Source organism: Rana temporaria, chromosome 3, assembly GCF_905171775.1.
Source record: "Rana temporaria chromosome 3, aRanTem1.1, whole genome shotgun sequence".
NCBI classification, from domain to species: domain Eukaryota; kingdom Metazoa; phylum Chordata; class Amphibia; order Anura; family Ranidae; genus Rana; species Rana temporaria.
Window position 1 is genome coordinate 83,314,034 of NC_053491.1, and position 14,861 is coordinate 83,328,894.

The following is a 14,861-nucleotide window of genomic DNA, read 5'->3' on the forward strand; positions in this document are numbered from 1 at the left end:
ACGAAGTTAGGGGAACTTACCTGGTCCACGTCAAGGGAGATGTCATCATGCCTCTGCGTGTCTTCCGGGTATCGCCGCTCCAGCGCTGTGATTGCGCGTGGGAGACTTCTGTCCGGCAAGGTCCGGCGGCTTTAGCCGAAGATTCCCGCTGCGCATGCGCCGTTGCAGTCAGCCGCGCATTGCGAGGGGGAATATCTCCTAAACCGTACAGGTTTAGGAGATATTCTTTATACTTACAGGTAAGCCTATAATAAGGCTTACCTGTAAGTGAAAGTGGTAGTACAGAGTTTACTACCACTTTAACAGGTCAGACAGATTTTTACCATTTAATTCTGTTTGTACTAATTATGACTTAAAAACTTTCAATATTTTTTTACCATAATATTATTTGGTCTGTTTTTTTTTTTTATTATTATTATTAAAAACGAATACAATAATTTACTGGCATAAAACGTAATCATTTGTTAACTTTGTGTTTTAAACCATGTACGTTCTCACCATATAGAACAAGTATAAAGTGTCTCTCTCTTACCCTAAAGTTGACTCTGTTTCGGACTCGCTGTGCCAGTGCAGAATTTATCGCCTTGTCAAACTGAAGCAGTACTTGTAGCGCCAGCTGAGGGTTAATCTGTTGAGACTGGAGGAAGACAAAAAAAAACCAAACATGATTACAGGATTACATCAGGTATGCCTTTGTATTAAAGCAAACAAGGATGCAAGACTCCAGACCTGCTTTTCACTAATCTGACAGGTGTATTTTAAAAGGCCAAGTTGACTGGGAACACGTTACACCAGTATTTTAAGTGACACTAAAAGGTTCTTTTATTTATTTATTTTTAAATAACAAACATGTCATACTTGCCTCCACAATGCAGTTCGTTTTGCACAGAGTGGCCGCGATCCTCCTGTTGTGGGGTCTCACGGCGGCTCCTCCCTGCATTAGATAACCCCCCTCTGGGAAGCTCTCTCCCGAGAGGGGTTACCTTGCGGGCGCACTACCGAGTCATTCATTCGGCGTCCATAGCCGCTAAGTGTATGACTCAGGCCTATCCCCGCGTCATTGGATTTGATTTACAGCAGCCGGAGCCAATGGCTGTGCCGCTATCAATCTATCCAATCAAAAACCAGGAACCCGTGGAGAGAGCAGCGGTGAGGACGCGCTCACGAAAATTCGGGGCTCGGGTAAGTAAAACGGGGTGGCTGGGGGGCCAGACACTGCAAGGTGTTTTTTAACCTTAACACAGGATGCATGTGAAAAAACGCAAAATTTTACAATCCCTTTAACCACTTAAGCCCCGGACCAAAATGCTGCCTAAAGACCCAAGGGGTTTATACAGTTCGGGACTGCGTCGTTTTAACAGACAATTGCGCGGTCGTGCGACGTGGCTCCCAAACAAAATTGGCGTCCTTTTTTCCCCACAAATAGAGCTTTCTTTTGGTGGTATTTGATCACCTCTGCGGTTTTTATTTTTTGCGCTATAAACAAAAATAGAGCGACAATTTTGAAAAAAATTCAATATTTTTTACTTTTTGCTATAATAAATATCCCCCAAAAACATGTATAAAAAAAAATTTTCTCCTCAGTTTAGGCCGATACGTATTCTTCTACCTATTTTTGGTAAAAAAATAAATAAATATTGCAATAATCATTTATCGGTTGGTTTGCGCAAAATTTATAGCGTTTACAAAATAGGGGATAGTTTTATTGCATTTTTATTAATTTTTTTACGATTTCAGCGATTTTTTTCGTGACTGCGACATTATGGCAGACACATCGGACAATTTTGACACATTTTTGGGACCATTGTCATTTTCACAGCAAAAAATGCATTTAAATTGCATTCTTTATTGTGAAAATGACAGTTGCAGTTTGGGAGTTAACCACAGGGGGCGCTGTAGGAGTTAGGGTTCACCTAGTGTGTGTTTACAACTGTAGGGGGTGTGGCTGTAGGACTGACGTCATCGATCGAGTCTCCTTTATAAAAAGGATCACTCGATCGATACGCCGCCATAATGTCACAGTCACGAAAAATAAATAATAGTAATTAAAAAAAAAAAAACGCTGATCGCCGCCATTAGTAGTAAAAAAATAATTGTTAATAAAAATGCAATAAAACTATCCCCTATTTTGTAAACGCTATAAATTTTACGCAAACCAATTGATAAACGCTTATTGCGATTTTTTTTATCAAAAATAGGTAGAAGAATACGTATCGGCCTAAACTGAGGAAAAAAATATGTTTTTATGGGGGATATTTATTATAGCAAATTTTTGTTTATAGCGCAAAAAATAAAAAACGCAGAGGTGATCAAATACCACCAAAAGAAAGTTCTATTTGTGGGGGGAAAAAAAACTGCCAATTTTGTTTGGGAGCAACGTCGCACGGCCGCACAATTGTCAGGTAAAGCGACACAGTGCCGAATGTCAAAAAGGGGGCAAGGTCCTTAACCTGCATAATGGTCCGGGTCTAAAGTTGTTAAAGCAGACATGTGTCTATGCACCCCCCACAGAGCCACATTATTGATTAGAGATCTGTAAATAAACACCACTGTGGCAGACGAAACTTGTAGTTCTCATGGGATAAGAGCGCACTTTTAGTCCACTGACACTTGTTCCAGCTTTCTAATTAAAAGCCATATAGAGGTACAGGCAGAGGGCTGGAGACAGAGCGTGCTGGAGTCTGACATTGCATCCGTGATCTGCAAGAGCAATCAAGTGCAAGGCTTCATTTCCCGATTCCCTAACCGAAGATGGCGGTGGAGGCAGCATCCAAGAGCCAAGCGATAGATTGGCTTTGAGTGCCAACATCGCGGGTGCCCTGGACAGGTAAGTGTCTTATTTTAAAAGTCAGCTGCTGCAGTATTTGCAGCGGCCGACTTAAAAAATATTTCTGCGGTAGGAGATGACAAAAACGGGGTCTCTCCTCCCTGGTACCTGTAGTCCCCCCCGGTGTATAGCTGTGTCTCTCCTCCCTGGTACCTGTAGTCCCCCCCGGTGTGTATAGTTGTGTCTCTCCTCCCTGGTACTTGTAGTCCCCCCCGATGTGTATAGCTGTGTCTCTCCTCCCTGGTACTTGTAGTCCCCCCGGTGTGTATAGCGGTGTCTCTCCTCCCTGGTACCTGTAGTCCCCCCCCCCCGGTGTGTATAGCTGTGTCTCCTCCCTGGTACTTGTAGTCCCCCCCCATGTGTATAGCGGTGTCTCTCCTCCCTGGTACCTGTAGTCCCCCCCCCGGTGTATAGCTGTGTCTCTCCTCCCTGGTACCTGTAGTCCCCCCCGGTGTGTATAGCTGTGTCTCTCCTCCCTGGTACCTGTAGTCCCCCCGCTGTGTATAGCTGTGTCTCTCCTCCCTGGTACTTGTAGTCCCCCCCCCCCCGATGTGTATAGCGGTGTCTCTCCTCCCTGGTACCTGTAGTCCCCCCCGGTGTGTATAGCAGTGTGTCTCCTCCCTGGTACTTGTAGTGCCCCCCGGTGTGTTTAGCTGTGCGTCACCCTTCTCTCCCGGTGTCACCCTCCTCTCCATCTTAATCTCCTCCTCTCCGGCAATGGGGGGCACGGTGAGGCAGCAATGGTGGTGTCAAATATAATCGCTGCATCGCGATTCAGGTGTCCCCGATGCAGGCGACCGTAAAAATCGATGTTTGGCCCTGCCCCCATCCGGGAGAGCGCTCCGTTCACCAAGACGATGCCTTGTTTGTATAAGGCGCGCTCATGTGACTGCTCTCTTACGTCTCTCAGTAGAAAGGCGGGAGGGAGGAGCCTGATGAGGGCGGAGGGACGGAGCGAATGCTGAGGCTCGCTGATCCACCCTCCGACGGCATTGGAGTCTAATGCCGGCGTCCTGCCCTTGTGCGCCCGTTACATTCTGCATGTCCTGGATCTCGGAGTAAGCCGTCTAAGCTGATGTTGTACTGGCGCTAACCTGCTGTTTGAGGTCTGGTTAAGGGTGAAGCGTGAGCCGACCTGGGAGCCCGAGAGCCGTGATACAGGGACCCGGGGAGCCGCGGTAAAGGTATTTCTGTGGCAGGGTCCAGTGCGGTCTCTTCCCCCGTGAGGGGGGGCCGAGCAGAGCAGAGGTAAGTGAGGGAAGTGAAGTGAAACCACGCTGTGCGCATCCACAAGGTACCGTACCGGCTGGTGTGAGCAGCTCGCAGCACGTCCCCCATAATTGTGCCTGGAAAATAACGCAAAACAGCAGACAACAACAGCAAGACAAGGTAGACAGGCACACGGAGACAGAGTGGGTGATACTGATGTTCAGAGGAGACATTACTACCATTACCATCACTACCATTGCTACTACCATTACTACTGTTGCTACCACACTATTATTACCATGTTACATTACTACACTATACCAGCGGCTGTTACCAGACATGCAGAAGACGGTCAGCAATAGAGTGGCATAGAAATATATACGAGAATACCTTGAATCTTACCCACTATCCTACCTATTTCTTACCTTTTACTAAAACTACCCAATTATTTAAATAGCCTAAGTTGCTTAAACTTTTAATCGTTCCAATACTGTTAAATATATATAACCCACTGGAGCCTGGAAAAACTAACGAACTGTTTTTCAAACTGTTTTAACCTGACTAATTAATGTGACTAACCTAAGCACCAATCTACTGCACTAATTTGGGCTTATCTTGGTTTAGACTGCACTAAATGTTATAGCAGGTCTATCTCAACAGATGAGGTAAGCTTACTGTTTGAATGAAAACGCCTGACCTCCATAAAGGGAATGGCAACTAAACCAGTATAAGCAGCTTATCCGGTGTAAATGATCAAACATCTATCAGGCAAACCATAATAGGATGCTATTTGTGTTCTAAACGTTCAAAGTGCATAAGTTAATGAAATTAGTGAAAAAGGGACCTCTGCTGTTCAGGACTGGCTAAACTAGTGATACCACGTGTCGGGGATGTAGTGGAATCGAATGTGTCACCTGTGATAAGTCATTGTCACTGCAGGCAGGGACTGGGCTGTATGAAGGAGAAATATAGACCATCTCCTGTAGCATGTCTGCAGTCTCTGACCATCTCCTGTAGCATGTCTGCAGTCTCTGACCATCTCCTGTAGCATGTCTGCAGTCTCTGACCATCTCCTGTAGCATGTCTGCAGTCTCTGACCATCTCCTGTAGCATGTCTGCAGTCTCTGACCATCTCCTGTAGCATGTCTGCAGTCTCTGACCATCTCCTGTAGCATGTCTGCAGTCTCTGACCATCTCCTGTAGCATGTCTGCAGTCTCTGACCATCTCCTGTAGCATGTCTGCAGTCTCTGACCATCTCCTGTAGCATGTCTGCAGTCTCTGATCATCTCCTGTAGCATGTCTGCAGTCTCTGACCATCTCCTGTAGCATGTCTGCAGTCTCTGACCATCTCCTGTAGCATGTCTGCAGTCTCTGACCATCTCCTGTAGCATGTCTGCAGTCTCTGACCATCTCCTGTAGCATGTCTGCAGTCTCTGACCATCTCCTGTAGCATGTCTGCAGTCTCTGACCATCTCCTGTAGCATGTCTGCAGTCTCTGACCATCTCCTGTAGCATGTCTGCAGTCTCTGATCATCTCCTGTAGCATGTCTGCAGTCTCTGATCATCTCCTGTAGCATGTCTGCAGTCTCTGATCATCTCCTGTAGCATGTCTGCAGTCTCTGATCATCTCCTGTAGCATGTCTGCAGTCTCTGATCATCTCCTTTAGTATTTTGGGGGGAGAGCCATGCGCACTTGCGCTGCAATCGTGATGCATTGTTGAAGCGAATCGTGGACTAGATAATCGTAATCGCATCGAATCGTGAGACCGGTGAAGATGTGCAGCCCTAGGCTACAATGGTGGGCACGGTGAGGCTGCAATGGTGGGCACGGTGAGGCTGCAATGGTGGGCACGGTGAGGCTGCAATGGTGGGCACGGTGAGGCTGCAATGGTGGGCACGGTGAGGCTGCAATGGTGGGCACAGGTGAGGCTGTGCTGAGGGGAACTGATAAAGTTGTTGTTAATATTTATTTTTGCAACTTAATTCTGCATAAAACATTTTCCAAGATAATTTATGAGTGCGTAATTAGCGGGAGAATTGGGGGCGGGGTTGGGTGGGACAACTAGTAACCCTTGAGGCCTGGCTAGTGGCTCAAGACTTGAATATAATATATATATATATATATATATATATATATATATATATATATATATATATATATATATATATATATATTTTTAACCTTTTGCTATAGTAAATATTAAGGATGAGCTCCGGCCAGGAAATCGGAACTGCGCTGATCCAGGAAGTCGGCACTGCGCTGATCACAGGCAGGGAGACATTGTCCTGATGCTTGGCTGCAGGGATCGGGAAATGTCTAACTGCCTGCGATTAGCGCAGCGTCGACTTCCTGGCGGCTGTGCATGTGGACTGTGCGAACACGCCGGAGCTCATCCTTAATAAATATCCCCAAATGTTTTTAAAAAAATTAAATTTCTTCGACAGTTTAGGCCAATATGTATTCTTCTACATATTTTTGGTAAAAAAAAAAAATATATAATATATATATATATATATATATATATATATATATATATATATATATATATATATATATATATATATATATATATATATATATATATATATACACATACACATATATACACACACACACACACACACACACACACACACCTCTCGCAATAAGCATATATAGATTGGTTTCGCACAAAAGTTATAGCGTCTACAAACCATGGGAAAGATTTATGGCATTTTTTTTACAAGTAATGGCGGGGTTCTGTGATTTTTAGCAGTTATGCGACACTGCAGCAGACAGATCAAACACTTTTGACAAATTTTTGGGACCCTTGACATTTATACAGCGATCAGTGCTATAAAAATGCACCGATTACTGTATAAATGTCACAGGCAGGGAATGGGGTTAACACTAGGGGGCAAACAAGTGTGTGTTTGATCGAGTTAAGTGTGTGTTCCCTATTTGTGTGTTCCAACTGTGTGGGGATGGGACTTCCTAGGAGACATAACAGTTTGCTGCTTCTACTTTGTAGAAACACACGATCTGTCTCCTCTCCTGTGAGGGCACATGGATGTGTGTGTTTACACACAAATCCCCGTGCTGGCGCTCGTGCGTGCGGCCGGCGGCGACCGCACCAGTCAGGCCGAGCGCATCGGATTCCCTGCTGTGCAGCACTTTGGATATCATTTATGCAGTTTGGTGAAGAAAAGTCTTTGTGATGCAACAATTTGAGGCTGCAAACATTTAAAGCGGATGTGCCACGGGAAAATAATATTAAAAGCCAGCAGCTACAAATACTGCAGCTGCTGACTTTTAATATTAGGACACTTACCTTGTCCTGGAGTCCAGCGCCGATCGCAGCAGAGCACGAGCGATCGCTCGTCTCTCTGCTGCTCCCCCCGCCATCCACGCTCAGGGAACCAGGAAGTGAAGCGCTGCGGCTTCACTGCCCGGTTCCCTACGGCGCATGCGCGAGTCGCGCTGCGCCCGCCGATTGGCTCACACGCTGTGTGCTGGGAGCCGAGTGTTCCCAGCACACAACGGGCGACAGACGGGATGTGACGGAATGCCCGTCTTTCGCCCGTAGCGTGTGGCCGGAAGTGGGTGCAAATACCTGTCTTTAGACAGGTGTCTGCACCCCCCACCCCCCTGAAAGGTGTCAAATGTGACACCGGAGGGGGGGAGGGTTCCGATCAGCGGGACTCCACTTTAGGGTGGAGAACCGCTTTAATATTGGGATTGTCACATTATACGTCTTTATAGAGATTTTTTTTTTTTTTACTAGTAGCGCAGCACCGTGTTTGATATTTAGTATAACAAGCATGCTTTACTGCATTTACACACTGATTTTACTGTTCTGGGTTTAGTAACACTTTAAAAGTGGAGTTCCAGCCAAAAATGGAACTTCCGCTTTTCGTAAACCTCCCCCCCTCCGGTGTCACATTTCACACCTTTTCAGGGGGGGGGGGGGGGAAGATACCTGTTTAAAAGAGACACTAAAATTTCCCCTAATAAACATGTCATACTTCCACTCTGCAGCTCATTTGCACAGAGTGCCCCTGAATCTGTTCTTCTGGGGTCCCTCGGCAGCTGTCTTGGCTCCTCCGCGCATCATCTAACCCCCTTCATGGGAAAGCTCTCTTCCAAGGGGGTTAGCTTGCGGGCGCGCTCCTGTGATGCAGTTGGCGGCTATAGCTGCTGGCTGTATCACTCAGCCCCGCCCCCGGCGCGCTGCATCATTGATTTTATTGACGGCAGCGGGAGCCAATGGCTGCGCTATCAATCAACCAATGAATTAGCCGAACAGCCCGGCCGAGAAGCCAGCGCTTTCACGGCACGGAACATTCGAGGGGTCAGGTAAGTAAAACGAGGGGGGGGGGGGGGGCATCGCTAATCATCAGACACACAGGTCCCAGAAGACAGAAGGGACCATTCGGATCGCGCAGCACGACTTGCGCATGCTCAGTAGGGAACCAGGAAGTGAAGCCGCGAGGCTTTGCTTCCTGATTCCCTTATCGAAGATGGCGGCGACAGCACCAGAGAGGCGAGGGAGAGATCGTCTTCGGGTGCCGATATCGCAGGCGCCCTGGACAGGTAAGTGTCCATATTTCAAAAGTCAGCAGCTGCAGTATTTGTAGCTGCTGACAAAAAAAATGTATTGGCGGACCTCCGCTTTAATGCCAATCGCGCAATCTTTACCACTTTCCTCCTGCCAGAACAGGTGTCTAGAAGAACTGGGTGTGCCCCCTGTTGGCATGAGGCCTTAGATCTGTTTGTTTCTGGTACTTTTACGTACAGGTAAGCCTATAATAAAGCTCAGTAAAGTGAATTCACGTTTTGGAGATATTCCAGTGAGCTGTAGCCGGTGACATCACTGACGCATGCGCGCTGACGGGACGACAAACTCATACCACCCATTCAGTGCTCAGTGCCGTGACTCCCACATGCATGCGCGGGAGTGACATCATTGTGGCTCCGCCATTCAGCTGGCAGGAACCCGGAAGGAAGATGGAAGCCCAGTCAGTGGTGACAGCGTCGTTCTGGGTGGCTTTGTTCTAAGGTAAGTCTCTCATAATCTTATAGAATGCAATGCATACCAACACATTACAACATTGCCTTGCAGGAACATTTTTTTTATTTTTTCCTTTTCAGTTTTCTACCAATGTAACGTCCCCCCATCTGCTAAAGTGCATTCCCCATCGGGAGACCTGAGGAAGTGGGGGGGAGAGGGGGAGGGGTACGTCCTCTGACCTGTATCAGCTCGTCCAGGCTCTCCTGCAGACTGTTGCCCAGTGTGGTGTTCCTGTACAGCTGATAAGCCATGATGTACGGAGGTCACACACGGCTCACCAGGCTCTCCGGCTCTCCTGTGCGGAGTACGGCACACAATTACCGCCGCTTGCCGGGGCAGACCCGCTCTTCCCAACCGCCGTGTACAGCTAAAGCAGAAACCGGAAGCTCTGTAACTCGGCAGCGGCGAATTCCCATCCACTGGAGGGAGGCGGAAGTGATGCAGAGGAACCGGAAATGGGCGGAGCACGCACGGCGTGAACTAGATTTGACAGAACACAGGGAATAGTCACATTTCCTGCTCGCTGTGTTCCAATAGGGATAGAATTAGCTGTGCATGTACACTGTACTACTGCGCATGCGTCGATCTAACAATGTGTAATCACATGATCCCGATCTAGCCGAGGTAGGAGAGGAAGAGACGGCCACAATTAATGAAGACAAGGCATTTTCTAGGACTTTTTGTTTCCATGTGAAACAACATTTTTGGATTTTATTTTGCTGCTGGAAAATTACATAGAACCCCCAAACATTATATATATATATATTTTTTAACCACTTCAGCCCCGGACCACTTTGCTGGTCAATGACCGGGCCACTTTTTGCATTTGGCACTGCGTCGCTTTAACTGACAATTGCGCGGTCATGCGACGTGGCTCCCAAACAAAATTGGCGTCCTTTTTTTCCCACAAATAGAGCTTTCTTTTGGTGGTATTTGATCACCTCTGCGGTTTTTATTTTTTGCGCCATAAACAAAAATATAGCGACAATTGCGAAAAAAATGAATATTTTTTACTTTTTGCTATAATAAATATCCCCCAAAATATATATAAAATTTTTTTTTTTTTCCAGCAGAGATCCTAAAGAATAAATTGGTGGGTTTTGCATTTTTTTAATGTCACACGGTATGTGCGCAGAGTTTTTCCAAATGCAATTTTTGTGAAAAATACACTTTTTTTAACTTTTAATGCAACAAAAATACATAACCTAAATGTTTGTAAAATATAAAAGATGATGTTACACCAAGTAAATAGATACCAAACATGTCACACTTTAAAATTGCGCACGCCCACGCAATGGCGAAAAACAACATAAATTTAACTATCCATAGGCAGCGGTTTAAAAGCCTTTACAGGTTACCACTTTATATCTACAGAGAAGGTCTAGTGATAGAATTACTGCCCATGATCCGACATTGGAGGGGTGCGTGCTAGCATGGGGGGACGGGGCACTTTAAAAATATTTTTCTTTTGTAAATTATTAATTAATTTATTTTTACACTGTTGCTTTACCTTCTTTTTTATTTATTTGTTTAGCACTTTTATTGTTGTCACAAGTAATGTAAACATCTCTGTGACAGCAATAGCCAGCGACAGGTACTCTTTACGGAGGGATCTGGAGTCAATAAGACCCCAAATCCCTCTTTTGCACTTGAAAGCATTCAAAACGGCAAGATCAGCATCTTTAAATACTTTCGATTTTTTTTTTTTTTTTGCAGTTGACATCCAGATAAACCGGAAATGATGTCATGTCATTGCTTCATAAGTGTGCGCAGCCTGTTGCATTAGGGTGTGCACCTGAAAGCTCAAAAACACAGTACAGATCTCTCACTGTGTTTATTTAGAAAGGGAAGGGGCCAGTAAATGACATTACCTCTTTCCCCACTCATCCTGAAATATTATCTATGTGTGCCCACTGCAGTAGCCAATGGGAGAGGAGGGAAGACAGCCATGCTGTGGGAGGGGGCATCGGGCAGCAGGGGGAATCTGCACTGCAGGGAGTTATTAGGGTGTGCCTGGGCACACCTGGCATACCCTGTTCGCACGCCTATGCATTTCTTCCAGATTACTACAGCAGAGACCCAATCAAGGCCGATTCCGGCTTTGTATGGGTCTCCGACTATCCGGCGACGTGCTGGCTAGTAGGTCAGGTCTCCTAGTGGGACAGGAGAAACCGAGAGCCGCGGAAGGGAGGCGGACACCACCTGTGTGTACGCTTGCAATTGCAAATGAGTGGCTAGCTAGTTACTATTACAAGGGAGCCGACTGTCGGCTCAATAAAATCGCACCGGGGTGATGTCTGCAGATGCAGGCACCACCCCGGTACAAACAGAAAAAAATTTAAAAAAATATAGCGCATACCAGAGTGAATAGAAGTGTAACAGCTGCGTCTCAAAATGTCATACAACATCAATAAAACATAAAAAAGAAGGAGTCGCGCTAAATGGTTAAAGTGAATACAAATATAAAGTGAACACAGTGAGTGAACAGTGCACATATATATAGGACATGAACTGATATTCTCATATCAGCTCCAACATAAAATAGTCCATATAGTGAAAAATTTCAAAAAGGAAATGAACCAAAAAACGAAATGGACTAAAAAGAAATAAGACACAGTCCCAAATAATGAGTGTCCCGAAAGTGCCGAAAAAAAGGGGGGGAATCCACAGATGCTGTGATGAATAGCAGACAGGAGACCTCCACCAATGGAACACACTGACTCTTACCAGAGATCAATCAATATTCAGCATAAACGAAATCCAGCCTCCTCTAAGGAACAGGTAAACTGTCATTCAATAAACCACCACGATAAGCAGTATTCCTCTCTGATGGCAGCCCAATAAAATGCTCCAGTATATGAAACGAGATTAAAAAGGACTCATAGCGTGATACTGCAAGGTGTTTTAATAATAAATAAGTAGTGCACTTACATCAATCCGATGAATAAATGGCATGTAACAGATAAAATAACACACAGCCGGCCGGTCTGTGTAAGGAAGCGCGTGCCCAGAGATCCAGGTCCTCGCACGTGTAACGCGGTGACGTCAAAGCGCCGCCTCCCAACGTTTCGTCGCAAAAGAGGACGTTTTCACATGCTCTGTAATAAGGAGACGTTTTGAGACCTGCCAGGTTGGGTCTCCGGAGTTGAACATGACATTATCACCACACCAGGGGATAAGGTCAAGTTGAAGCCTTATATAATTCCAGAAGCCCGGCGAGAGGCAATTCGCAAGGAAGTAAAAAAAAAATGCTTGAGCTGGGGGTGATAGAAGAGTCAAATAGTGATTGGTCCAGTCCCATTGTCTTAGTGCCCAAACCAGATGGAAGTTGGCGGTTTTGTAATGACTTTCGCCACCTGAATCAAATCACTAAGTTTGACACCTATCCTATGCCCCGCATAGATGAACTGATTGATCGCCTTGGTACTGCCCGGTACATGACGACGTTAGACCTGACCAAGGGTTGTTGGCAAATTCCTCTCTCAGAGTCGGCCAGGGAAAAAACAGCATTTGTAACTCCAGAGGTGTTGTCACAGACGGGAGAAGTAGCAGAAGTAACCAGAAAGGTTTAAGGGCGTTGGAAAACTTCAGCTGTTCAGAATGAGGCAATTAAGGCCTCTATAAGTAACCCAGAGAATTACTACTGATTGCTGCATCCTTAGGCTTTTTGAGTGAAGGAGAGTACTTCTGAAGAGGTGAGGTGCTGTTGATTTTTCTTTGTGATAAAAATCAAAAAGACAATTTTTTTTTCTGCTGTATGACCAGCAGTGTCTGCTCAGCAGTAGGCTGTGTCAGACTCCATAGATAGGTTCCTGTGTGGTGAAGGTAGACGCCCCAAGTGGCCAGGGTTTATTTTATGTTTGATTTTGTTTATGCTGTTTGGATGCTTGCAATTGTTTCCAGCAAGATGGAAGAATAAACCAAATTCTTTGTTTTCAACCGTCTTCGTCTGTTTCTCTGTATCATTCAGTGTGTAGTGAACCCATCCAGGGGGTCACACCCCCCCGCTACCGAGCTAATCCCTTACAATATATTATAATTATACAGGATTTATATAGCACCAACAATTTGGGCAGTGCTTTACAACATAAGGGCAGACAGAACAGTCACAATACAATTTAATAAAGGAAGAATTAGAAGGCCCTGCTCATTAAGGCCTAGTACACATGAGAGGATTTATCCGCGGATACGGTCCACCGGACCGTTTCCGCGGATAAATCCTCTCGAGGATTTCCGCGGATTTGGATCCGATGGAGTGTACTCACCATAGGATCGAAATCCGCGCCGAAATCCCATCGCGATGACGTGTCGCGCCGTCGCCGCGATGATGACGCGGCGACGTGTGCGACGCTGTGATATAAGGACTTCCACGCATGCGTCGAATCATGACGCATGCGGGGGATCCATTCGGACGGATTGATCCGGTGAGTCTGTACAGACCAGCGGATCAATCCGTTGGGATGGATTCAAGCGGATAGATTTTAAAGCATGTCTTCAAATTTTTATCCGCTTGAAATCCATCCCAGGGGATAAAAATCCGCAGAAACAGATCCGCTGGATTGTACACACCTGGGGATCTATCTGCTGGAGCCGGTCCGCGGATCAATTCCAGCGGATGGATCCTCTCGTGTGTACGGGGCATGAAGCTTAAATCTAAGTGAGGGTTAAGTGATACAAATGGTAATAACTGTGGTGGATGAGTGGATGAAGAAAATAAAAGTGCATTTGTTAGGTGGGGGCAGGATAGGCTTCTCTGAAGAGAAGGGTTTTCAGGGATTGTCTAGGCAGAGTAGGAGATAGTTGTACAGATCGGGGTAGGGAATTTCATAGGATGGGAGAAGCTCAGGAAAAGTCCTGAAGGCGAGCATGGGAGGAGGTAATGAGGTACCTAGAGAGCAGGCGGTCTTGGGAGGACAAGTACTTTGAGACTAGGTTAGTGATGTAACTGGGGACAGAGTTGTGGATGGCTTTGTGAGTTAAAGTGATTGTGTGAACCGGCTCTAAAGTTTTTTATTCTTTTATTTTAATGTAACAAACATGTCATACTCACCTGCTCTGTGCAAGGGTTTTGCACAGAGCAGCCCCCGATCCTCCTTTTCTGGGGTCCCCGGTGGCGCTCCTGGCCCCTCCTCTTCATCGAGTGCCCCTACAGAGAGACACTTTCCATGGTGGCACTCATGCGGGTGCGCTCCCGAGTCCTGCTGCTGCGTCCATTGACACAGACAGCAGGACTCGGCCCTGCCCCGACTCCCTAGCTGCTATCAATCTATCCAATGAGAATCCAAGGCAGCTGCTGGGTTTATCCTTAACGCTAGAACGGGTTTAGGCAAGTTAAAGGGGGGCTCTGGGAGGCTGCTGCAGCACAAAAGTTTTTCCTTCGAGACTTTACAACTTCTTTAACCACTTATGGACCCAAAGAATTTGCATAACGGCGGGCCATTTTTTGCAATACGGCACTGCGTGCTTTAACTTAAAATTACATGGACGTGCGACGTTCTACCTAAACAAAATTTACGTCATTTTCTTTCCCACAAATAGAGCTTTCTTTTGGTGGTATTTGATCACCTCTGTAGTTTTTATTTTTTGCGCTATAAATAAAACAAGAGCAACAATTTTGAAAAAAAAAAAAAACAGCCAACAACCCTGCTGGGAAGCTATAGTCTGGTTTGAATCATGTGTCCGGGTTTCAGGCGGTCTGAAACCTGGACGCATGATTCCAAACCCGAACTGTCCGGGTGAATCCCGGACAGGTAGCAACCCTACCTGGACCTCC

General features: G+C 46.1%; 1 protein-coding gene across 1 annotated transcript in view; it reads right to left on the bottom strand.

Moving 5' to 3' along the window:
• GTF2A2 (general transcription factor IIA subunit 2) overlaps window positions 1-9,537 on the bottom strand; it is a 38,310-nt gene extending 28,773 nt beyond the window's left edge. The window contains exons 1-2 of the mRNA XM_040342828.1: window positions 9,268-9,537; window positions 533-637 (exon numbers count right to left, since the gene is read on the bottom strand). Coding sequence (XP_040198762.1) covers window positions 533-637; window positions 9,268-9,339 — 177 coding nt within the window. The 5' untranslated portion in view covers window positions 9,340-9,537. The remainder of the gene's footprint in view (window positions 1-532; window positions 638-9,267) is intronic.
• Window positions 9,538-14,861: the final 5,324 nt, after the last annotated feature.